At 42.1% G+C, this 26,548-nt stretch overlaps 1 protein-coding gene across 2 annotated transcripts in view; it reads right to left on the reverse strand.

The window, feature by feature from the left end:
• Positions 1-26,548, reverse strand: part of LOC146496155 (SLIT and NTRK-like protein 3) — a 49,022-nt gene that overhangs the window by 16,187 nt on the left and 6,287 nt on the right. For both annotated transcript variants that reach the window (XM_085142856.1, XM_085142854.1), the window contains exons 6-7: positions 25,997-26,216; positions 1-20,627 (exon numbers count right to left, since the gene is read on the reverse strand). The exon at positions 1-20,627 is cut by the window's left edge and continues 16,187 nt beyond it. In XM_085142856.1, coding sequence (XP_084998982.1) covers positions 19,497-20,627; positions 25,997-26,216 — 1,351 coding nt within the window. In that variant the 3' untranslated portion in view covers positions 1-19,496. The remainder of the gene's footprint in view (positions 20,628-25,996; positions 26,217-26,548) is intronic.

Here is a 26,548-nt window from a genome sequence, read left to right on the forward strand (position 1 = left end):
TGCGATGAAAAATCTATTCATAAAATGGTTTATTAAAAATATCTATTTTTAAATTTTATTATCGACATAATAGATTTGAATTACCATCACCAGTTTGCTTAAGCGAGGCCTGTCTGTCCTTCAAATTGAATGAAAATCCTTTCATGTCTTTTTGAAGACATTCATCCTGGCTGAAAGCATTAAAAAATGATTGCATGAGATAGTAAAGTACTTCATGTAATAATTATATTATGTGCTAACAAACCACATTACAATGATAACACACGGGCAGTACAGTGGTGGGGTGGTTAGCTCTGTCACTTCACAGTAAGAAGGTAGCGTGTGTGGGGTTTGCATGTTCTCCCCGTGTCATCGTGCATTCTCTCCGGTTACTCGAAATTCCTCTCCCAATCCGAAGACGTGCATGGGGATTTTAAATGGCCCGTGTCTGTGATAGCCTGAGTTAGAGGGTGCGTCCTGCCTCTCAACTTGGATAGGCTCCAGCACCTCGAGCCCGGAAGTGAGTGGAAGACAGTGGATGGCTGGACAACAATAACACACCTGTATTCTTTAGGGAGCACTCAAGTTATGTTCAAGTAGTAAATACATTAGCTTTACACCTGGATCTAGTCTATTGCTTCCTTCAAATTTAAACCCAAATATGAATAAGAATTTTCCAGTCTTTCAGAAACTGGTTAGGCTTCCAGGAAAAGAGAGTTTATTTATTCCAAATCTTTCCCCACCCTGTCAAGATCAAGTTGTGAGCCTTTGAGCCACATGTGTCTGGCACTGAATCACAATCTAAAGCGGTGTCTGTTTTTTTTAGAGTAGCTTCTGCTGGATTTGTCGAAGTCATAACCTTTGCATTCAGTGACTCAAAAAAAGATCTTAGACTACACAAAAAAATGTGTTATATACACGCCATGTGGGGTGGAAAGAAAAAGACCAAAACGACATTCAACTTAAAAGACTTGTAGAGAAAAACACATTCAGACAGGTTGGTGCTTTCAGCTCTAACTTAGCCTTGAGCTAACATCGTTGTGGTTCTTTCTGTTGTGTCAGACATGTTTGCTGCTTGTTAACACGCTGCATCTTTGACAGGCAACGATTTGTTTAGTTGGCTGTCATTTTCTATAAAAAGTTAGCTTGCACTATCAGTGATAAGAAGCAGTGTTGGTGCGATTTCTTTGCCAAGTTTGTGCCACTTTAGTCTCCTAAAATGTACTGAAGATACAGCCCTGTGCAAATGTTTTAGGAAAGAAAAGTTAATTTTATTGTCCCTGAAGGGAAATTTGTCAAAGGAAAATGCTTTTAAAATTAACACATTCAATAATTTTAATTTGTCACTTGAATTAACTCCATGCAAAGTGCAGTAAACCAGAATAACTGGTGCCTTTTTTTTTTTTATCTTCCGGAGCTTTCTGCAGCTCTTCTGTGGTTTTAGAGTTTCTCGGTTACTTCTGTCTCTTCAGATAAACCCCAGACTGACTTCATCATGTTGTGTGGGACTCTTTGCCCATCTTCTTTCTGCACACAGTTCTTGCTGATGCATGTTTGGATTTGTTGTCCTGCTGAAAAATGAATTGGGATCAAGCAGATTTCCTTCCCAATGTTGGCATGCAATGGAAACAAATCCAAACATCAAGATACCCAAATCTTCAGCACTTCTGCTGAAGGTTGCAATTTAATCGTTTAAGCTGGCCGAGACGTGAGAGGCTAAGAAACAATGCACACTAGAGCTCCATCTGAAGTATTAGAATAATTTACAGTAGAATAATAATCGCTTTACATTATAACAGAAATCTAATAGAAATATAATAGCTCATATAATAGCTCCTGTAATAGCTTCATATTTATAATGCAAATAAAGAACTTTTTACAGAAAACCTACAGTACTCTGCAAAATCTTCAAGCCACCCATCATTTCTTTATGCTTTGCTTCCCAGAAGCAAGACTTTCTTGTATTTTTAAACTGCTTATGAGCAATAGTTCTCCGGGCTTTCTGACATTCTTTCATAAAAGAAGCAGATGAACAGTATCTGAAAGCCATGTAATAAAAAAGTATCAAAACAGCAAAGACCTTGCACAGGACCTTAAATGTACATTTGTGCCTTCAGCTGATCAGTCTACTGAAGCCTCACCAGAAATTATAAATGCAAGTGTGGCTGTCAAAAAGAAGCCATTCTTAAGCAAGGGAAACAGAAAGAAAAGCCTGAGGTATGCCAAATTAAACAAGATTTGGACTGAAGATCATTGGCAACAGTGTGCATCATCAGTATGCATGAGTGGGGTCGAAAGAGAGGTACAACAATGAGTATCTACAGCCATCTGTAAAAAAAAAAAAGGGGGGTGGGGTAATTGTTTGGTCGTGCACTTCAGTCAGTGGTGTTGTCAAAGATCTTGTCAAAATTGATGAAATTATGAATGCACAAAAAGTCCTGTCAGATTTTGATCAGCAACAGAATACCATCTGGAAAGCGTCTGATAGACAAAAGCTTCATTTTTCAGCATGATAATGATTCCAGACACACTGCCAGTGCAGTAAAAGCATACGCAGAACACAATCAGTGGAGCCATAACAGTTGTGCACTGGCCTCCACAGAGCTTGGACCCCAACATTACTGAAACAGTGTGTGATCACATTGACAGAGAATGGGCTAAAAGGAAGCCAACATCCAAAGCAGAGCTTTGACTGTCCTTCAAGAAGCCTGAAGACCTGTTCCTGAAGACTACTTAAAGTAACTACAAGAAAGCTTGACTAAGAAAGTTCAGGCTGTGTCAAAGAATAAAAGTCGGCAAACCAAATATTGATTTTCAAGCTGCACTTATTTCCCGTCTCCTAGCAAAATATAAAGGAATAAGGAGCATCTCAAGACTTTTGCACATACTGTATAATCTCCAGCAAACAAAACTTGCAAGTGATGAATACAAGCAGTGAAAAGAGAATCAGCCTCTCTTGTCAGTTACTTTTAAATTCTCTATACTGTCTTTGCTGCTCCAACATTCGGGTCCACAGGTCTTCTCATTTGCCTTCAGTTTTGCAATGAAAAGAATTTTTTAATTTTTTCTATTTCATTTCAAATTGTTACAACTGAATTTTCTTTATACTCTTAACTCTTGATTGCATAAATTAAGATAAACCATTATAAAAACTTGACCTGGACCATCTACAGCAAAAAACTGCCTCATTTAGCCTTGTGCACAGTGAAAATGACCCGAGCACCTGTTTGAGCAATAGAAAAAAACTTTTGTGTGCCTCATTTCATATTTACACAAAAACCATCATTTTTGCTGGAGTAGAGTGAGAGCTGTTTTAAGGAGTCAAGGACGTCGAGGAGAGGAAAAGTTGTGCTGCTAAGTGGATTACAAGCGTCAGTTAAAGAAAATAAGCCATTCCAATCTGGAGTGTGAGGATCCTCTCACCTTCAAGATCAAATTTAAACAGGTGCTCAGCAGTGATGTAAATACAGCGAGGCAGATGGAAGGAGGGAGGCGAAGAGCGGGTACCGTTCAGTGTTCCCATGAGGCTGTCAGGTGTAACAAGGTAATAATCAGCTAATGGTTGGATGGGTACAACTGGAACACACACAAAAAACGCCTCTGAAATAAGTGATTTTCTTGCAACAACTGGTAAAACTGATGCTATGCGTATGTATTTGTTGTTTTATACCCAGCCCATTATTTGTATAACAGGCAGGCCCACAGCTGTAGACGTGCTAATGCTGCATTTACATTGCAATATTTAAAAACCCCTTCTGGCCTCGAATAAGTTGAACAGAGCAGCACATTCTGCTCTGCTGAGTCTGCTCAGCTGTGCACTTTTTGGGGGTAGTTTGCTGGGTATTTATTCATTTCAACAATTGGGTATCTGCAGCAGCTTTCCAACGTTTTGCAAACTCGCAGGGTAATCTTACTTACAATTGCAAATTCACAGTCATAAGAAGTTTTGTTGGGGTTGAAAAATGCAGAATAGAGACCGGTGCAGCATTTGGTCGGGATCTGGGTGGCTTAATACATTTTGAAATGATTTACCGCAGCATCTTCAACTGCTGCAGTCGACATCAGCGGCGCCCCAGTCTCCTATCGACTCTCATCATTGTGGGAATGAGTGAAATTCATTTTGCCATCAACTGTCCACATGTGGTTGAAGTTTACAAGAGCTGTTTCCATAGAGGCAGAAACAGTGGGGGAGAGGCAGAAGAAGAATGTCCCGTGGAGTGACAGAATGAAAGAGGAAAATAAAAATGAGGCCAAACACAGCACACTCCACAAAGCTTTTTTTCAAACAAAGGTTTTTGCACCTTACAACAGCACCTTCACTCTAATTGCTCTTTTCTCTTCATAGCGGTGTAATCAAGATGCATGCAATTCATCAAATTCCTAAGTGCCTCAAAGTGCCGAAACAAGAAGTTGATTAAATTATTAGGTATAGGCGTTTTGATAGCTAGTTAATCATTTAATGCAATAATGATGCAAAAATTGCAAGAATTTGTTTCAGTTTCTCAAATGTGACAATTTGAATGAACAGAGTTTGATGTAAAAAGTAGAGTTTTTGAAAGTTTGCTGGATGAACCAAGAAGAATATTATTGCTATATTTTTTTTTTGACATTTCAAAGACTGAACTTTTGAAAAGATCACAGCCTTGAATAGTGCTTCCACATGAAAAAGAAGAAACCGATATTTAGGATACCGAATGTCATTTTGGTTCACAAAATTACATAAAATGTGTAGGAAATGTGTAAGAGAAAATAACATATTAGCAACACGGAATCATATGCTGTTGCATTACTGTTTCTACACTGAGTAGTTAGTTGTAGCTTCTAATCAAGCATTTATGTCCTCAATTTGTGCCAAGGACAGAAAAATAATGGTGTACTGTCTACAACTTTGAATTACGTTGAATTTATTGTGCAAAACGGCAAACATGTGATGGGGAAGTGCACACTGCATCCTGGGCCAATTTTTCCACTTCTGGAGACACAGCATTAAATCCCTCAACGCATGTGAAAAGGGAAGATGGTAAGTCATAGCTAGTAGGAAAATACCCCCAGGCCCAGAGTGATGGTCAAGCAGAGTGTATGCTGACTTCAGAGAGTCGGTTTTCCTGCTGATTAACGGATATGATTTTTACTCTTTTTAACTGATCTACACTTCAGCATTACTCTTGAATTTTGATTAGCCTTGCATGAATTCACAGAGTACGGTCAGTGAATGAATAACTGAACATAGAGTTCTCCCTTGCACTGAATTGAAGCTGCAGTAGCACTGGTGAGTCTTCACACTCTCTTTTATACTCGCCAGCATAATATTTTGTGTACATGTTTATCTGGGAAGTTTGCTGAAATTACAGAAAACTTAAAGATGCGCTTTGTGTTCTTGTGGCTTTGTATGTGCAGCCACGTGAGAAAATAAGCCATTGATCATCTTGCACCATTGATTATGTTGCACTAGCTCCCAGCAACACTAGCCACGCACTCAAAGAAAAGAATGGCTTCCATGCGAGTGGATCCCCACAGAAGGATGACTTGAATCACTCACTCAGTGTGCATCCATACACATTTGCTACCAAGTGAGTGAGAACTAAAAGGACCTGAGAACTGAATGGATTCTTTCTAGAAGCAACTGTGTTCAGCTTATTCATCCAAAAGATTAGTTCACCTGTGACACAACACTAATGTGCACAAATTCAGTGCACTGTTAGGATCACAGAGAAGGTCAACTATGTCTAGAAAAAAAAATAAAATAAGAGAGTGTTTCTGTTTTTAAGAAAAAAGAATAATAAATGCTGCAAGAGGGAGAGTAATTTTGAAAAAGGTGGGTTTAAACAGTCTTTACTAACCTCATGCAAACCAAAAGGAAACAGCTGTTATCAGGTTATTGATATGTCACTACAAGATTGTTGACGTTCAAGTTGTCATCCTTACATTTTCCCGTGTATTAGCACGTCAGAGTACTTTGTCAGAAACTGAAGAGGAACCATAACCCTTTGTTACCAGAGCAGCCAAGTGCAGTCACACTGATTTAAAAAGGAAGTCACTCAGTAATTTTACAACATTCTGATGCTGCACGCAGTGTAAGTAGTCCTTAACACATCAGCAGGACCCAGAAAATACGGGTACCTCAGTGAGTAAGTGAATGCTTGCAGCATTTCACCTGCAGGTTTTAATCTGATTGATCCAGCAGTGACTGATAGCAGGATAACGTAAGAAATATATATCATACTTTATATGTGGAGAAGGTTTAGGGTAAGTGCACAATCTGCTTTCCTGCTAGGCTGTATCTTGCAGTCGAAGGCTTTCAATGTTGAAATTAGACGTTTTATTAGTATTAGCAGTAACTTACAAAGAGCAAACAGACAGTAGTGTAGCTGTTAATTGTAAAAATCTGTGCAGGATTATATCGCTGTATCACCATCCTGGGATCCCCCTGTGCTTAGATACACAACCTGAGAGAGACTGAAATAATTACTAAATGCAAATATATTAAAATGACTATAAACACATTTATTACTTGAAATTAGGCTTGAGTTTAAGACAAACTGCAGCCAAACTATTATGCTTTGTCCTTATTTTCTGTGCAAACAGTGTATGTGGTATCCCCGCGTTGGTGCTGTTCTTGCATCATCATAATAATCAGTGGCGGTCCTAGCCTGTTTGGCGCCCCGGGCGAACACATACAGAGAGAGTATGCATTGTATGCAAACGACTACCAAACAGCCATCATAATATGTCATACAATGAGAACAGGACAAATCAACAATTGACAATGACTAATTAATATTAAAATCTGTAACATAATGTTTGGAGTTTAGTCTGTTACTGTTACTATTTTTACCATTTCTTTTTGGAGCAACTGTAATCCACATTATTTCCTTAGAGATTAATAAAGTATTCTGACTCTGATTGTTTCAGGATGACCTGCCATTATCCAATGACACATCTGCTTACCTGCATCTTTTGCTCGTTTCTCCTCCTCTTCTTTTCTAGTTTTTCTAAACTGAGCACCTGATGGCTTTGAACTTTTCTTGTCCATCTTACATTGGTTTTAATTTTGCACTCCAGTATGAACACAAATCCCCCAACTCGAGGATCACCACAACATGACCTAATAGACCTACACCTTAGTTGATAGATTCACTTTGTCTAGGGTTTATTTCTGGGATTTCACTCAACCCAGGATTCAAATCATGAATATATAATGGGCTTGGATTTACATCATTATGAATGAAATGTGCTCTATTTGGAAGCAGCCGGCCCCCCTCCCCTTTCGACGGGTTGTGTGTGAGACTTTAAATCATCAAACTGTAAATTATAAATTTTCAATTGTTATTGATCCCTTTACCCCGAGTCCTAAAGTGTATATTTACTTTCTTACTCTTCTTATATATATATTGTTTGTTTACTTGCACTGCTGTAAACTGGAGCCTCGTCGTCTCGTCTCTTTATATACTGGACTGTAGCGGAGATGACAATAAAATTTACTTTGACTTCAGCAGCGAGCAGGCGCACCGAGGGCTCTCGCGCTCACTTTTCGCTTATAGAATTTCGAGAAAAAAAAAACATTGGTGCAAATTATAAGGCTGTATCATAATGTCTGGTGTTTTCGTGTTTGTTGGTTTGTTTTTATTTTGTTTTATTTTGCGAGTTGGTTATTAGATGCTGCTCCAGCCAGCCAGAGAATCCCCGCAAGCAGCAGGCGCACCTCGCAAACAGAGGGCGCCCTTACTCCCAGCAAATGGGCGATAGAAAACCGATCGGTGCTATATGCCATTCCCAATATGCGCTGGCTGATGTCGGGGCAGCATGAGTACGAGCAATTATTTATTTATTTGTTTTTGCCGATGCCCGTGATGCCCCTCACCAAGATGCCGCCCCGTATCAAAAACCGCTACTGATAATAATGTTGGTCCAGGATCAACATTAGACCAATCACGCTGTCGTAGCTTTAGAATATGAAGGAAACAGAAAATGAAAAATGACTATGCTTAAATTAAAGTATCTTTTGGATTAAATAGCAAGTATTTTCTTTATTAGATTCTTCAATATAACAAATATATTGTCAAGTTAGCTTTGCTGTTAGCTAAATTTGGGTTACTAGTGTTGGTTTATTTGTGATGGTTTTTAACAGCATTAGCTAACTTCTTGGCTAATGCTAACTGAATACCCAGACAATATTATGGTGTCGAAATAACAGCAAAACAGGGATATCAGATCGTGGATGTGCAACTAATCCCTGTGATCTAAATGCTCAGGCTTCATACTGCTGCACACGCTAGGTTTTAAACAGTTTTTCTTCTCTTGGCTCTTTATGATGTCAGTGAGGTCAGTTATTCCTAATATTGGGTTCTGTTTATCATAGGTAAGGAGAAAGTTGGGGTTGGAAAGAAACATATAAAAAGAAAAGAAAAAAGGCTAAAAACCTGGGGTCTGTGCCAAGGCCGGGTGTAGGATAAATAATGATTGTTTTGAATTCTGAGTCGCAAACCTACTTCAGTGAAATCCAAGAATATAAACATGTAGTTGTAGATGAGTATAGGTCCCTTTATGGATTATAAGGAGCTCTTTTAGATAATAAGCTTCTGCATTAATATGTAATGTGATGTGTAATGATTCACGTTAATTAGTACAGTGTGTGGCGAGGAATGACTTTTTCAGCCTTCAAAGAAAGACATAGCAGTAAAAAGACTCTCACAACAGCAGCGGTAATATGGGATATTAATGAAAAATAATTACCAGAAACATCAATACTGAAAATAGTCATTCGCTCTTAATCATTAGGAGACGACAAACTGAACATTCAACATCACGACTTCAATATTTAGATTCAGCGTGCACTCAATTCATCATGTTAAATCGATCCCATGTTGCAAGTGAATCGACAGCAAAGAGTTAGCAACCTGAGAATAAAATCTGTCTCAGCAGTAGCACTGGAGCTGCGAAACAACTCATTCATGAACTATGAACACTCTCAGGCTCTGGGTTGTGTTTGCTATTGTGGCCCCCGATCCCATTGTCCCACCATTGTTAATGATAATGTCAGCGGTGATGGGTTTGCGAGGTGTGTGTGTGCACGTCTGTTTGCACAGCGTTCCAGCCTCTGTGTGCGCCGTGTGTGTATCACAGCCGCGTGCCTGAGACCAGAGGTGACCCATTGGTGTCCCTGCTGGTCCGGAGCAGGGATAACACCCTCTGGAGGCGATGCTCATTAATCATCCCATTCAAACGCACAGAACGCAATCCATCCTCCCATCCACTCCTCCTCCTGCTCCTCCTTCCCTCGCCTCCTCTTCCTCCGCCGCTCTGCAGCACCGACGCTCCGTAATGGGGTCACTGCTCCCATTTAACAGAGACAGACAGAGGAGAGAGAAAAGGAAAAGGGGAAGGGATAGAGTTGGGGGGGGGGGGGGGGAGCAAAAATGAACTGAGATTAAATAAGAAGTAAGGAAGGGGGGAGGCAGAAATAATAAAAAAGAGGGGGAGGGCAATGAGGGGAGACAAGAAAGAAATAATTACGGAGGGAGGCGTTTGAAAGTAGGGGCGATTAGGAGGAGAGGGAGGGGTAATAGAGTTAGGGAGAATATGTAAAGATGGAAGAAAAGAGGGGTAAAAAAAATGGTCTGAAAAACAGTAAAAGTCTTTCCCTCTGATTGATGTTGTGCAAAAAAGAAGCAAAAACATTGTGTTCTTTGGAAATGTGGAGAAGAATCTTTGGAATTTCTCACTGTGGGGACCCAGCACTAATTATGTGACTCCGTGTGTGTGTGATTCATTCCAGTGCTGGAGGACAAGCATGTGTACATAACCAGCACATGGAGAAGCACAAAAGCTGGCAGAGGCACATAGGCAGACACACACAAACACACGCGCGCAGACAAACACGCTAGCTAGCGAGCGATGCCAGGGGACCTCGGTAGAACTAGGTTCCTCCTCCTGCTGCATTATTCTCTTTGGAATGTTGTTTTTATTTCCTGGTTCCACACTGCGGTGCATCGACCCCGGTTATCCAGCATCACACACACGCGCGCGAGTCGGAACGCTTCACTCATCCTCATCGCACCACCACTTTCGAGAAAACAGTCTGACAGATGCCCTAAACAAAAAGAGAATCTGAAGGCCGCAAAAAAAAAAAATAGATCTGAGCCTGACAAAGTGTCGCTTTCTCTCCCTTGTGCATGGCCTGAAAATAGCAAGGTCATTCTGTTTCCTGGTGGATGGCAGCCTCCTGTAGATGTCCCTCTATTCTTAAAGAAAAAGTTTGACAATTTGGGAAATTATTCTGTTTATTTCCTTTCTGGCAGAGAGCGTGAGTTGGAAAGATCAATAGCACTCCTCCCTCAGTGCAGAAAATATGGAGCCACAAGTTGGCTTAGACTGGCACCGAGACTGGGAAACAGCAGGAAATAGCTAGCCCCGCTCTGCCCACCAAAATCTGCCTAGCAGCAACTCTAAAGCTCTGTAATTAACTGGTAATATTTCCTTTGTTTAATCATTTGTCTAATCCAGAGGCGGTGGGGTGATTGGAGTGGGGAGAGATGTGAAGCAGAGATACCACATGAGCTGAAAGGGACAGGTGTGTACATGCCGATGTTCCATTAATAACTGGATGTTATTGTGGTTCGGCCTGCTGATTTGGCCTGCTTATCAACACTGTGAGCAGTTGGAGCGTCTGTGACACGCAGCTCACGGAGGCAATTAAGGTACTTTGAGAGCTTAGCGTAGGGCTCAGTTGCCGCAGTTTGCATCAGAAACAGCACTACTCTTCACAGAGGTGCAGCTCAAGTCTGAAACAGTATTTAGCTTCATTAAGGCTTACACTTGTTATCTCTGATGTGAAATGAACTAAACATAAGGTTAACAAAATGCTCACAGTGTAACTGGTGCAATCCTGTTTACATCCCCGTGGGCCAGGCTAGCTGTTTCCCTCTGCTTCCTGCCTTTGTGCTAGGCAAAGCTAACATAATATGCAATGAGAGTGGTATCCATCTTCTCATCGAACTCTGTGCCAGAAAGTGAATAAGCATATTTCCCAAAAGGTTTATTCTTTTGCAGAAAAGATCATGGCTGTCTCTTGTAGTCGCAGTGATTTCTCCCAACTGAGTGCAGAGCGGTCTGGGCATTTGGTGTCGACAGAGAGAGCTCTGTCTGCCAGAGACGAAGAAGCTAATTTATATAAGAATGGGATGGAGATTAAGACCTCTGAGAGTATTATGGATTTGGGGAATTAAGCATAATGGATTTCATGTAGGGCTTTCTTTTACGAGTCCGCTGTTGGAGAGAGGCACGCAGTCTTGAGAGCAGATCTGATTCATTCCACGGCTGAAGAACTGGCACATGCACGTACCAGAGGGCTCTCACTCAGCAAAACACATGCACACAACACACGCACACATTTGTTATGCTTGTATTTATTTAAACAGCAGCTCCCCGGGATGAGCTATGGTTCCAAAACTGTCTGAACTAAAATGCCTTTTGTCATCCCCAAGTGTATATTTATGAAGATTTTACACTTCTATTTCACACTGCTCTGGTTTTTGAAACATGGAACCCAGAAAATCATCAAAACCGCAAACAAATACAATGCACGACACAGCAAGTGTTGTGCGAGACAAAGTGGAACCGTCAGAAATAAAATCAAGGGGCTTTTTTTCGTAAAGAGCCTTAAAAATTGTCTGCCTTGGTTACATTTTGAAGACTAACTGTTCAAAGTATGAAGGATGTGCGCATGCTGTAATGCTATCCAGCACAAGAGCAACACCAACACTTGAATTGCAAAAGGAATTAACTGCAAGTTTGAGTCATGCACAGGTTTAACAGTTAAGCGTAACTCTTAAACTATTACTTTAAGATGTGTTAAAATTTCAATGACAATATATATAATGCATAAGAATGACCGTGTTTCTGTCACGGTTCATCTCACACACATACGCATACAAATAAAGGAGAAAATTTGTTATGAATATTTTCTTTTTTTCCCTCATCTTTTTTCCCGACAATCTTTTTAACCTTGCATTTTTTAGTCAAATTCTGTTTACTACATCAAATCAAGGCTAACTCATGAGTTTTTAATGATCTATTAAAATTCTCTATCACTTTCTTGCTTTGATCATTTCATAGTGAGTTTAATCAACAAGGTATTATCACCTGCAGAGCCGGGTGATAATTCTGTAAGTTCTTCACAACGACCAGCTCCTTTCACATTACTCGGGAGTCATTTGATCCATTGTTAATATAAAAATATTGACTTGCGTGGCTTCAAAGATTTGTTTTTCTCCGTGATGGTTTGCTAACTAATGCTTGGTGAGAGCGTCATAACTCTCACAGATGTCAATATTGGCCACTGATTCACTTGTTACTACATTATGATGGATAGGTGGATGAAACAACAGCAGTCTAAACAATGTCCTTATTGCATCATCAGTCTACCTGGTGTGTGTGTGTCTGTCTGTGTTTGCATATCAAAGATTGAGACAAAAGCAGTGTTTGATATTATACTATTGCATTTGGGACATCACAACATCCCTCTCTAACTGTATTTCCTGTCAGTCTCTCTGTTGTAATCCCATTTTAAAAAAACTGGACTTGAGCTTAAATGAATTAAGGTAAGTTTGGTTTCCAGTGAAATTTAAGGCACCAAAAATGTTATAACCTTTACTAAAAGTAATATTGTGGCATTTTTCACCATTCATCGTCATAAATTGCAACACTATTGATTTCTTTATGCATTTATGTGCACAGTAATAGTAATTGTTTATTCTCAAGTTTATTCTCGAGAGCTTAAGTTGTTTTCTCACCCACACTGCAGTCCTGAACTTTTGCAGACATGTACTGGCAGAGCTGAACGTAAGAACTAAATGTCCAAACCGAGTGTCAGAATGGTGAAGAAAGGTGATTTAAGTGACTTTGAATGCGTCATGGTTCTTAGTACCAGATGAGATGGTCTGAATATTTCAAAAATCGCTAATCTACTGGGATTTTCCCACATAGCCATCTCTAGGGTTTACACAGAATGGTCCAAAAAAGAGAAAATATCCAGGGAGCGGCAGTTCTCTTGGTAAAAATACCGTGTTGATGCCAGAGGTCAGAAGAGAATTGCCGTAGAGCTTCAAGCTGATAGGAAAGCAACAGTGACTCAAATAACCCACTCCTTACAACAAAGTATACAGAAGATCAGGAAACTAAAGCTACAATTCGCAGCAACACTTGAGAATAGAAGATTAGAAAAATATCGCCTGGTCTGTTGAGTCTTGATTTCTTGCAACATTTAGTAGGGTCAGAATGTGCCATAAAAACATGAAAGCTTGGATCCATCCAGCCTGATAGAAACCGTTTAGGATGGTTGTAATGGTGTAATATGGTTCTTAGCACCAGAGTGACTTAGTATCAATTGAACATCATTTACTTTTTTAGTATATTGTGGCATGTCACGAAGTGCAGATCAAACTGGTTTCTTGAACATGACAAGTACCCAAATAGTCCTTAGATCTCAATGCAGGAACGCATCTGAAAAGGGAGATTTGCATCATGGATGTGTAGCCAACAAATCCACAGCAACTACATGATGCTGACATGTGAAAATAGACCAAAATCTCTGAGGAATGATTCCAGCAAGTTGTTAAATCTATGTAAGAAGAGGGTGTGCCCCAATACTAGCAAGATGTACCTAATGAATTGGTCAGTGAACGCAGCATGTGACCATGGAAGCCACACCTACATGCTGTTCAAAACTTCTGTTTGTGAAGGGCAGCCAGTGAGAGAAAACCAAACTGAAATTAAAGGTGGCCTTAAAAGGAGTAAAAGGAGCTAAACCAGCTTGTTTCAAACAGAGGATGAACCGATGTTCACCAACAGCTCAGTATAAGATAAATAAGGATTATTCTGAACAGCGAATCAAACAAATCTATTTTAGTAGAGTCCAGTATGGAAATTATAGAGGTACAATTAAAGGGTAGATCCCCTTTAACAGTCTTTACCCGGCCATTTTCTAGAATGAAGTTGGATAATGTCCAATTAAGCCCATATGGGAATAGCACAGCTAACTATCTTGAGAGCAGGCAGGTGAGTGGGTATCATGTGTCCTGTCTGCTAAAAGCTCTGCCCAAGTAAAGTCATTGTTGAAACCATCAGAGAGAGCAGGCTTGACTCAAAAATCTTCGGTGTGCTAAATGTGATAAACGGCGACTCCGGACAATATCCCAGTCTGATTCTCCCAACACTGTTGGGGGTTCATGTGTGAAAACAGCTTTGAAGGCATCATTCCCCGAGGATTTTTCTGTAACCGATCGGGAGATCAAAGTGTGCGAACTTTATGTTGTGGCTGGTTGGATTTAGTTGTTTGATGCCATAACTGCAGTGATGAAAAAGTAAAGCCACGGTCCAGAACTCCCCTCTGTGCACAGGACCCATAAATCACTGTTACGGCCCTGCACACAGACACATAAACACAATCACACTCCCAGTTTCAGAGCCTCACTTGGAGGGAGAGAAGACATCCTGGGTTATCTCTATGAACGGATGCCTTCCCCTGGCTCCCACTCCACTCGCCTTCCCCGCCAGATAAACATGTTGTTCCAAACACTGGTTCAACACACGGCGACGAGCAGAGATTAAGACCGACTTAAGTTTATCATAAATGAAGTGCAAAGTCGACAGTTGTGTGGCCCACTGCTTCTCAAAACTAAAAACCACCAGCTGGGGTATTTAGGAAGCGTTGGGAGCTGTGCAATAGCAGCCACCAGGCATCCCAGTGCTGAGGTAGGCTCTAATCCTCTGCTCCTGGCTCGCTTCTGACTACGAAGGAAACAGCAGGGAGACACGTTCACAAATCAGAATTTATGGTGGCGTCAACACTGTTTCAGAGAGAGACAGTGATCCTCAGGCTTTGTAGTTTTTCTCCAAGTCTCAATCCAGCGAATAATTGGTATGTAGTCAATTTTTAAAAATGGAAAATTGGATTTAAAAAATCAATAATGCCAATCTCCAAGTGAAAATCAGACTTCAAAAATGCCATTTTGAGCATAATTACGTTTCTGTTCGCTTTCTATTAGTGGCAGCGTTCTCAGGGAGTTGCTAGGAACCCGAGGCAAGCGGTGTCTTCTTCCAGCAGGAAACTCAAAACCTTGTGGTTGCGTGGGGGACTTAAAATCCGGGTGCAAATCTGTTCAATGATACCAACTTCCCTTAAAATAGCTTTTCTGTGAAGATCACCCATATTCTCCTTCTTCTGTCTGTTCTTCATCTCTCGCACACAAAAACCTTAAAACTGACAAGACGCAGACCCTGCACGCACACACAAACTCTTCAACACAAGGCCCTGTAAAGCCTGCGTGATGTTTTCAACGTCAACCGGGCCGGTCCCTGCCATCTTAGTGTCTCCACACCAGCTTAGCGCAACAGCAGAATGACACAGTAACAGACACGTATCAGCTTACTATAATAACACCTAGCCACCACGCCGAGTAATCCGCCATTTTCCTTCACAGCCCTGTAAATAAGTATTGTCATTTCACACTAGAAGACTCAAAAATCTTCTTCTTTTAACTGTTTGGCAGACTTGTAATTGAGCTCCAGGTCTTTGCAGAGATCACGTGGGTGGCGTCGCGTGCCAGGGAGCAGACACAAAGCAGAGGCCGCCAGAAATGTGTGCCCCCGTAATGGACAGATACATTATCTGAGTCTGTTTCGCACATCTACTCTAAGTTCCTTTTTCTTCTCTCTGCCCTGCTGCCTACTGTAACTCTCCTCTTGCACGCAAATGACAAGTCCTCCAGCAACCTAAAGCCTGGAAACACCCGCTTGCTGATCTTTCGCGCCTTCTTTTCATCTTCCCCCATCTGCCCTTAAATCTCTCTCTGTCTTCTTTAGTCCGTCTTTCCCTCCCTACCTTCTCACCATCCCCTTTCTTCCAACATCCTCCTTACTCTCCCTTCACTGTCCCCCCCCCTCTCTCTCTCTCTCTCCCCCTTGCACCCTCTCTCTATGTCTCTCGCTCTCTTTGTAGGTATTTCCCTTGCTGATGTTGTCCATTGAGAGCCGGTGATTGTCTGTGGGTGAGAGCAGAGGAGAAGAGCGGAGCCGATTACTGCAATGCAGAGCAACCAAACAACATCACAGCGCTGCAGCAGACGCTGTGTTTGTATATGTGCTTGTATGTACAGTTTATGTACATATATAAATGGACTTTGTTTACTCGTGCTTACTTGTATTTGTATGTAGAAAGTGTGCACACATTTGCAGCGCTGATATATTGATGTAAATGTTTATGAGTGTGTGTGTGTGTGTGTGTGGCGCGCGTGTGTTTGCGAGCGATGACCAGCTCAACCGCAACTATTTGTCATGGCCAAACACCAAAGCTTGTGCAGCTATGCACCATGACTTTTAAATAGATCTCTTTTCAAACCATGCCGAACTGTGCATTTTTAATACTCCGCATGTTTATGCAGAGAAGAATATGTTTTCATGCTTTCGCACATACACACACTCTCGCTCAGAAGGATCCGCCTATCTCAGCTCAGGCTAAATCTATTATGCAAAATGACAGTGTTTTAATCAGGCTAATTGTCCAGCTCCGCGGCACGTCTCTGCCATCTCTACTTAACCGATGCCACAGCCGCACTGTTTTTTGTTTTTTTTTGTATTTTTTAAGGAATAAATGACACGGTGGTGGTGGAAGAGCGAGAGGCAATCTAAGCCACAGAGGCCCACAGGCGTTTGAAGTCTAAAGACTCTTTCATCCTCGACTCTGGGAAATGAATGATTTTTTTCACACAGTGACAGGACAGCTCTGACAGGACCCAAACACATGAACCATGGCAAAGCTGTCAGATAGTCAAACACACATACACAGACACATACACGAGCATACAGGGAAACGCAAGAGCCAAACACACACACACGTCGACACGCTCACACCCACACAAACACACACTCTGTGAAACGGGTCCAGAGCAGAGAGGGCTGCAAAAATTAGACATGCTCATGGTCGAGGAAGTGAGGAGGAAGCATTAAAAGTGAGGGAAAGCGAGCGAACAGGACGGAGAGAATGATGCTATAATTAGTCGTTTGTTGCTCTAACTGGCATTTAGTTTTAACTGGGCTTCTTTGTCTGTAGACACAATGGGGCTGATGTGGCATGAGTGAACTACACAGCTTAGAGGATTAAGGCTGGACTGAGGCTGTGCTGCTGCACTCACCCTCCCCGTCATGCACACGCCAACAGACGAGCCGCACAAACGCCCGGCTTCACACACTTTCTTAAACACACACACACCTACAAACAAAGGCACACCCCTCTGAATGCACAAAGTCGCGACTGTGCGCACACGCACACACGAACGCACCCACAGGGGGATTATCTGTGCAACAGAGTTCTGAACACTGAGAGTGAGGAGGCGTCTGAAGAACTGCACTCATCACCGAAGGATGGAAAGAGCACAGCAGAAAGAAACAAAACACACACACACACACACTTGAATGTGAGCTACCTGTGTGTTGAGCAGCATATTGAACAGCACCTCTCCGTGTCCGTCCTGCGAGGCTGAGCTGACAGCCAAAGCAATGAGAAGGAAGGGGAAATAGAGGAGAGAAGAAAGAACAAAAGGAAAAGGTGAGGAGGAGAGCAGAGGAATAAAGAGCAGAGGAAAAGGGGAGAAAGGAGCAAATCAGATGGAAAGATGAAAGCAGAAGAGAGAGGGAAGATCATTATGAAAGAAACACTAGCAATTCACGACCTTGGCCACAGGGCCCCCAGTTATGTCCTTATTTCACCCAATGGACTTGTATTTATTTTATACCATTAATGTGGTAGATTTCACACTATTAGCTTCTATCTCCACCCTTTACTGTGTGAGGAACCCTGCAGGCAGCCAGCTTTGCTCAACTCTCATCTGATCTCCGCAACACGCTGCATGGACAAGCTTAGAGGCTTAGCATACCTCAAGTCGTCTCTTTCATACACTATTAAAGCAACAGGGAGAGTGAGTGTGCATTTATGGGGGTCAGGGCAAGTGTATGTATGTGCGAAGCGGTTACACAGTAGCTTTTTTTTATGTAGCACCCTTTATTGTATTTTGTGGGTCGGCGGTAAGAAGGCTGAACCAGATGCAGAACCATCCTATACATTAATATAACATGATCCCTTACAGGAGAGCTTCAACACGCGAAAACTAAGAATAAATATATTCACAACTGCCTCTACTATTGGTAAGAGATGAAAGCATAAAAAGGTACCTCTGTAAAAGATAATAATCGATAGTTGATAGAAGTGTTTGTCTCTTTTGTTTTTTTTAGACAAAAAATGCCTTTTTTACATCCTGTTTTTTTTTTTTTGTCCATTGATCTTTTCTGCCATTCAATTTTCCTCTGAGAAATACTTAAAAATCAATACAATAACCTCTGCGCCTGTGTCCGATGAAAATGAAAATGTGCAGCAGAGGTCCTCCTGGCCCCATTAAGTCTGGCTGATTAAGAAATCCAAGATGCATCCATTGCCTTAATGTCCTTCTGTAATTTCCTTTGTTTTGTCTTTCAGTCAAACAAACCAAAGAAAAAAAATCTGTATCCTTTTTTTTTTTTTTTCCATAAAACCAGAACCTTGTTATAATTTCACACAGCAAACGACTATTCCTGGATATGTCCATCATCGTAGCCCTGTTAAAAAAAATCAACCGGTTAAGCAAATTAAGTTAACTGGATGAGATGATGAAAATGAACAGAACTGCATACAAACAACTCCAATATTGACTGGGTATATTATTATTTTTGGCTCATCCAGGGGAATGCAATTACTCGGCGGGTTTTTGATTAGTCTCAGTCGTCCATCAGCGTCCCATCCATTGGTAGTCAAACCTCTTTGTTTAGATAAATAGATCTGTATTCATAGAAAAATAAGCATTGACCACACTGCTGGCTGTTCATTGCTAAGGCACTTGGCTGTTTTCAGTTACTTCTCTTCTTCTTGCTTTTCTCTGTCTGGTCTCCATCCTAACGTGTCCACCCAGCTCGCTCTAAACTTCGAGGCTGCCACAGTTCACTACTCTGTGTTTGATGATGCTTTGAAGAGCTGGTGTGTTTCACCTCCACGCAGGTCTTTTGAGAGCAATATTATGAGCATCAACGCCCACTACCACCACCACCATGCCGTCTCCCGCTAATTGTGGCGCCGAGTAGAAAAGCCGAGCCTCAGTACTTTAAAAAGAAAAAGAAAAAGATACTGTAGTAGCTGCAGCTGAAGTTTTGCCTCCAGGCAGAGATCTGTGATCAGCTACTCCTTGCCAAAAAACCAACCTATATGCCAGTAGTGGGGAAAATACAAAAAGTGACCTCAGCTCGTTATCCAGGAATAAACATAGCGTGTAGTGTAGTCCCGCTCCCCCACAGGCTCCTCTCAAAGCCAACCTCTGTACAGAAGTCATTGTTACTGAATGATTCACCACCAGGGAGAGAGATGATGAAGAGACAAGAGAAGATGGGTAGCAGGAAGAGGAGGATGAGGATGAGGAGGGGGAGAAAGAGGAGGCGCGTTAAAACTGGTAAGAGCGGTCTAACACCTCCATGTAGTCTGGTGTGGTCCTCAGTCTGGCTCTCTGCTCTCCAGCTCCCTGTTCGCTCTGACTGCTACCACCTGGAGTGGAGCTCGTGGTGGTGGTGACCACGAGCGTTTGGTCGGGTCTCGTGTCCTGTTTGGAGTCTTGGGGGTGAGGGTAGCGGGGCGGGGGCCTCACATACCTATCTGGCAAATCTCTGAACTCAGGAGTTGGGAGTCTGAAGAGACAGTCCACCAGCTCCACTTTAGGAGTGGGGCCCTGGCTGTCGATTACTGTGGGGCACAGGATGCCGTTCCCGTGGAGGCCAGCGAGTGGTCCCATGGCTCCTGTAACGGTGTTGATGGGTGACGAGGACACCTCCAGAGCCCACTCCCTCTCCTTCTCTGCTGCAGAGCAGTAACCCTCCTCGCACTCTTTCGAAGCTGCAAACGTCTGTTGCTGCTGCTGCTGCGGCCGCTGTTTCACCGCTGCGTCCTGCTCATCTTTGTAGATGGGGTTGCTACACATGTGCGATGCCGCCGCAGGGTTAGGGCCTTTGGCGGCGGCCTCTGGGGGCAGAATGGTGTCGTAGACGTGGTTGTGCTCAGGCGGAGGTAGAGGCGGCGTCTCTGGGAGGCCGTGGTGATGATGATGGTGGTGCGTCTGCTCGGTGAAGATCCCACACTCCATCTGGATGCCGGCCAAATCCACCTCTCCCTGGCGGCGGAACGGCAGCTTGTCTCTCCTCCTCAGGGCGTAGGCGATTAGTGCCGCAGCCGCAAAGAAAGCAGAGACAAACAACACAAGCAGGCTGAGCACTAAGACCGACAGAGGGATTGAATTCTTCTCCGGAAGGGGACCGACGCCTGAGCCGGGGTAGTCAACCGACACGCCTCTGTCTGCTGCCGTGGAGGTGGCCGTCTGCTCCTCCTGGTCCTGGTCCTCTTGAGGCTCCAGCTCAGGGCAGAGCAGCTCCATGGAGAGGGATCGCAGGTCTACACCTTTGGTCTTATCCGGGGAATGACACACCACCTCTCCCATCACAACCACAGCGCTGAGCCCCTCCAGCCAACGCTTCAGTGGAGCAGCTTCACAGTTGCACTCCCATGGGTTCTGCTGCAGGTCCACCTGGAGAAATATATTAAAAATACAGTGTGTTGTCATTGTGTAGTAATAGTGTAATTACTGGTCTGCCGTGCAGTAGATAATTTCCCTGACTTTGTGCTGAAGAATGGGCCGATGGCTCCGACTCCTATTTAGATGACAACCAGAAAAATGATATCTCTAACCCTTTCCAAGTAATAAGGTTTGGAAAATGAGTTTTTCAGAATTGATATAATGGCTCTCCACACTGACCAATAGCTCCAAATTATTTTTAAAATATGCATGTGATGAATGCACAGATTATGTAAATACTCTCATTATAGGGTCAAAACATTAAAGTGCTTGCATTTACCAGATGATGGTGCCCAGGCTGGATATCCTCAATATTCAACCCTCTCATAGAAAAAAGTTTTGCATAGACACCGCTCAGAGTTTCTATATTAGTGCTTGTTCATAAAACTCACCGGCAGCTTTTCTGTGACGAGCGTGCAAGAGTATCACAGCACTTTGTTTTTAACAGGATGTGATGCAACTCTCCCCTGTGCTATAATCCAATAGGTACGTGTGCAAATCCATTTTCTCATTGCCAGCTATTGATTGTGCGCCTTAAAACAAACTCAAATATTCACTTTGCCGCGCTCTGAAAAGCTTAAAGCAGATTATGCACGAAGGGAATCACTTACATCACGTTGTATTGTCTACAGAACTCATCTGCTCCATATCTTTAGCAATGACATTGGCAATGAAAGCTGATATTCTCTCTGTCACACTTCCAAGGAGCTCGCACAAATGTTGTCATGCTAATTCGGTTAGGCTATCTCCCTGGCTTGCAGGAATAGATGGATGCGTTCCGAGATGATTCAGCATTGCTGTTGTGGGAGCCATGATACAGCTACCTCCCCATGCTTCACACTGAACAACCGGATGCTCCTTCGCTTTATTGAAGTTAGCCCACAGTGGGCTTTTTGTGTGGCTTTCATAATAGCGTAATTGCAACTGGAAGGCGAAGAGAAACTATGCTGCAGTTTTCACTCACTCATATTAAAAGTCCACTGAAAAGCATCCACCGCATTACTGTGACGCATCTACCCTCTAACGCAGCGCGAACGAGCAAAGTGACATTTTAAAGAAACACTGCATGACCAGAGTGTCAGTTTGTTTTTGCTGTTTCATAACTTTCATAATGACAGTCTTACATCTGGTGGAAATTCTTGAAGCATTTTATTGTTTTCTTTCACGCAAATCCCAAAGGCTTTATCCCCTTCTCTTTTCAAAGCATCTGTCCAACACATCCAACACTGTTTACAATTTATACGCCTGGTCACCTAGTGTGCGATTTGCTGTCAACTTGTCAATCACAGCTTGTGTTGTGACAGGAAATTATAGACCCTCAGTTAGCCCGGCAGGTGCGGGGAAAATATGAGCGCGTGATACCATTATGCACGTTCTGTGAACACAAAGGCTTGGAGTGTGTCACGTACACTAAATTGACAATAAAAAGTGGCACACTAACCAAACCGGCATTCATTGCTTTAATCCAGCCTGCGATGATATATTGGAAACCCTCTTTTGTCAGAAAATATATTCAGCCTGACTTAAATAAAGGACTGAAATGGCCCTGCTTTAACCGCAGAAGAGCATATTTGCTCTTGTGGGTTTTTATCATTATGACAGAGAGCAAAGATCAGGCAATAATCATCCAAACTTTATTTGAGAGCTATAAAAAAATTCACATCAGGGGAGAAATTCAGAACGTTCTTAGTGAGCCGTGTGCCTTCTAATTGATCACTTTGCCCAAACATCCTGTCAGTCATTAGAATTGCTCCAGTTAGTTCACGGAAATAGAGTCAATACAAGCAGGTTTTGGAAGTTCTGGCGCAGGGATTCTGCTGTAGTCTCTGGTGACGAGACGCCCCTGAGCTTCAGCTTGCCAAGCCTTCTCCATACTGATGAATGGGTTTCATTGTCTTTTGAATAACACACACACAGAGCGAACACGAAAAGACTGAAGAAGAACCTGCAGCATATGCAAAATTGTGTTTATTCTGAAAAACGTGTACATTTAAAATCTCTCTTTACGGCTACAGTGGTAGAGTGTGAGATGCTATGCATAGAAAGCCAGATGTCAAACATGTCAAAGCACTAACATATCGATGCTCTCCACTTACACTTCTATATTTCATCAGATTGTGGTATTGAGTGCACTCACACAGATTTTGATTTTATTCTATTTTTTGAAGTGTTGTAATTTATTTTTCATGTTGTGCTCGTGCTCCCTTCATAGATTTCTACCTCAGATAGCGATTTCCTATATTCTCCCGAGCGACTTCAACAACCCCTCGAGAAGGGGCATGAACTTTCTCTATCCAGCTGTTTGTGTTTCATGTAGCTGGAGAGAGAGTGGTAGTAATAGCACAGAGCAAAGAGCAAGAGTTTCTGGTCCACTGAGGCTACTGTCGGTGAAGAAATTGGCATCTCTGCCTCCGTGTGATTGCTGAACATCAGCGCAACATGGCGAGCCTGGAAAGAAGCCCTTGATCTTTTATTCGGAGGGAAAATAAACACTGTCTTTTAATGCAGCTGTATGAGATATCTTGATTTTGAAATGTGCCGCAAACTGTTATTATGTGGACATGAGGGTCTGAGGAAAAAATAAGATAAAATGAGAAAGAGCACCCAGCGATGGAAGCGGTTCTATCTGCTCTTCCAAACAGACTGTAGACCCTAGAAGAAGAATTTACTTGTCACAGCTGCTAAAGATAGTTATGGCCATTTATTATATCTCCATATGTGAACACATTATGGACAAAAATCCCAGTTTCAAGCACAGTCACAGCTTCTGCGTTTAAAAAGAATTATAATGGAATTCAGTTTGTTTCTTTTGAAAACTCTTAACTTTTTACTACATTAAGTCATTTTAATAGCTCTTTGGTAACACTGCCTATGTGTTTAGCTACCTACACATAATTTAATTTGAGTGGCTATTAACACGACATTACTCTTATCAATCCCGCCTTTGTTCTATAAGAAATTTCACCTCACAGCGCACCTGCATGAGTTGGCATTTAATGCTAAATCAGAGTACTTAGCCAGTCAATGAGACCAAAGACGTCTTTTGTGCTGAAACAGAAAACACATCTTTTCAGAGCACCATTTAAAATGATTACAGATACTTTCACTTTTATTTAAAAAAAGAAAAAAATGCCTTTGATGTGCAATTTCAGTTGAAATGCTGGCTTGTATTGCAAGAAAATATAACTTGTTTTCACCTTCATAAACATTCTGACTGCTTGTTATTGTGTTGAGAAGATTCCATATTTACATCTGCAGAAGAAAAAACCCTCTAAATATGAAGCTGCAGCAAGAAGAGGCCTGGAAGCAGCTAGCATAGCTCTGTCCAGATAAGCAAATCCACCTACCACCACCTCTAAATCTCTCTAACACTTCACATCTTGTTTCTGTAATCCACACAGAACCAAAGTGTAAAACCATTTTACGGCTGTTATCGTCGGACAGAGACAGACTTGTTGTTTGTGTTTATATAAGTGAAACGTGGCCATGGGCAAGTTTCTTCATTACGGCTGGCAATGACAGGGAAGCGCTGCTCTGCTGCACAACACGTCCTTTGCATTTACTGGGAAAGACATATGTGTTTCTGAACTGTACATATATAATTTCTGGCATCCACTCAGATACTGAGTCACCTAACTCGAGTTTCTTTGGTTTAAGGTTCATCTGCTGTTGAGCTGCTATTCGTTTTCTAGTTAAGAAATCATAAACACCAGAATGATTTGAATTTTTCTCCTTGGTGTCACGCTAATATTGTTTTTTTGTTTTTTTTAATTACACTGACATCAGCAGGGTATTTTCATATCAGTGTATATAAGTGGGTGTAACTGTATAATCCTGCTCTTGATGGTGACAATGACTCTAAGCTATACATGCTGCTGTTTTATGATTAACAAAATGGACTGCTTTTTACTGCAGCTGCGAGCTAAACCCCGTTTCCATCTGCGTTACCCTTTGATTTTTTTTTCTGTGCAAACTCTGGCTCCAAAAGCACACGCCAGCGCCCAGAAATCCGAGCTTCAAACAGGCCAGCAGTAAGTCAACAGGTGATATCATTGTCACATTATTTTACGTGGTCTATGGGCAGCCTTAATGTGGCTTTGTCAGAGTAATAACAACCCTGGTAAATGAATGTATTCAATTACTGTGGCACAGATTTGAGGGACTACAATGGTCGTACCGCTGAGCTTTATGAATACAGCCCACTGTGTGCTTCCATTTGGTCAATGCTTTAATGCTCTTGGACATCAGAGGTGTATAACAGTGCAAAAGAAAAACCCATAATACACTTTTACATGGCTCCTCCAGCTCCGTGAACTACTGTCGTCCCTTCCTCGAGCAAAGATTTAGAAACAGCCTCTGAACTGCCAGTCTCACCCACACTACCTAGGATCAGGAATTTTGCATGGAGCAAAGAAAAATGGAAATTCACAATGACATTCGGGCTAATCTACACCCACCTTACCTCATTCTACTCGGGATGTCTAAGAAAAGCCTGGTACACTAAATTTGCTGAAGTGAGAGGAAGCAGGATAAAAAAAAAAATGTAACACCTCGCTTCCTGTCCTTATTGGTGCGCTGTGTATAGCAACCAGTCACATAAAGCTGCAGTCAAATGTGCGAGGTAAGCTCTCACAAAAAGCTGGATTTACCACATAACAGCAGTTTATACAGTCTATTTACTGAAAGGTACTTTAATTACAAGCATTCACAAAAACTTGAGAGGTTCAGCTTTCTCCAGTTTAGCTCCTGATTTATTAAGACCACTTATGCAAATCAAGTCAATTGCAATTTTCCAATTAGAATACCTGAGGCGCAACTATAGTCCCACAAGCCACAGCAGAGCCCGCAAAACAACAGACGCTACAGATGACAGAGAAAACTGCAGCTGTGCCAGAGGCCATGAGACCAGGGGCTGCCAGAAGTTTTTAAACGTGGCCGTGGCTTGATCCAAGATTTCAGGTTGTTTTGTTTATTTCATCCAGCTGTGATAATATAATGTGTCTTGGCAATCTATTAGTTCTTTTAATCTCATCGGCTGACATTTGAAATAAATACGCTCTGTATAATTATGCACATTTTTGTGTAGCAAATCAACGGGGGTGATCCAATTCAATAATCTCTATTTTTCCACCCGGCAACTGTCAGTCAGCAAAATGCATGTTATTTGGCCTAAATTAGCTGAAAGCCTCATGCCAGGTATCTGACTCATTTGCACACACAGAGGTTAGCAGACCAGAATTGTGTTCTCAAGCATCCACCTGCATCCACACCGCCACAGCCATTCAGTAAATACGGTTAGTAATGTAGTAATTTACACTAACCTGTACCAGTCCGATGAGGTGTTCAAGCACGCCCTCCATCGGAAGCTGTAGCAGGTGATTGTTTCGAAGGTTTAGGCGGGCTAGATTGACTCTGGAGAATACACCAAGAGGGAGACTCCGCAGCAGGTTGGCATTAAGGAACAATAACTGGAGGGATGGCATGGAGTCGAAAGTGCCAGGATCGACTTCACGGATCTCATTGTACTCAAAATAAAGGTACCTATTGACAGGAGAGAAGATGGCAGTGTCACAGACTTTACAAGCAAAGAGACTATCGGTATGTTGTATCTAAGCTGTATCTCGTGATTTCATGATGCACTAAGGTCATTTTCCTTTCTGCATAAATTAGTCATTCCTTTTGATGCCTTTTCATACATTTAACTTCCAAGTATATGCCGCGGCCATGAATGGCAAACACATCAATGAATATTCATGTCACAAAGTCACACCAGAAATTGGATTTCATCTTCTCATTCCCTGTTCGCAGCCATAAACTGATCACTATCAAATAAAATTGTGTAATTTTGCACTGATGACTACTAACACTGGCCT

The sequence above is a fragment of the Neolamprologus multifasciatus genome, chromosome 19 (assembly GCF_963576455.1).
Source record: "Neolamprologus multifasciatus chromosome 19, fNeoMul1.2, whole genome shotgun sequence".
Taxonomy (NCBI): domain Eukaryota; kingdom Metazoa; phylum Chordata; class Actinopteri; order Cichliformes; family Cichlidae; genus Neolamprologus; species Neolamprologus multifasciatus.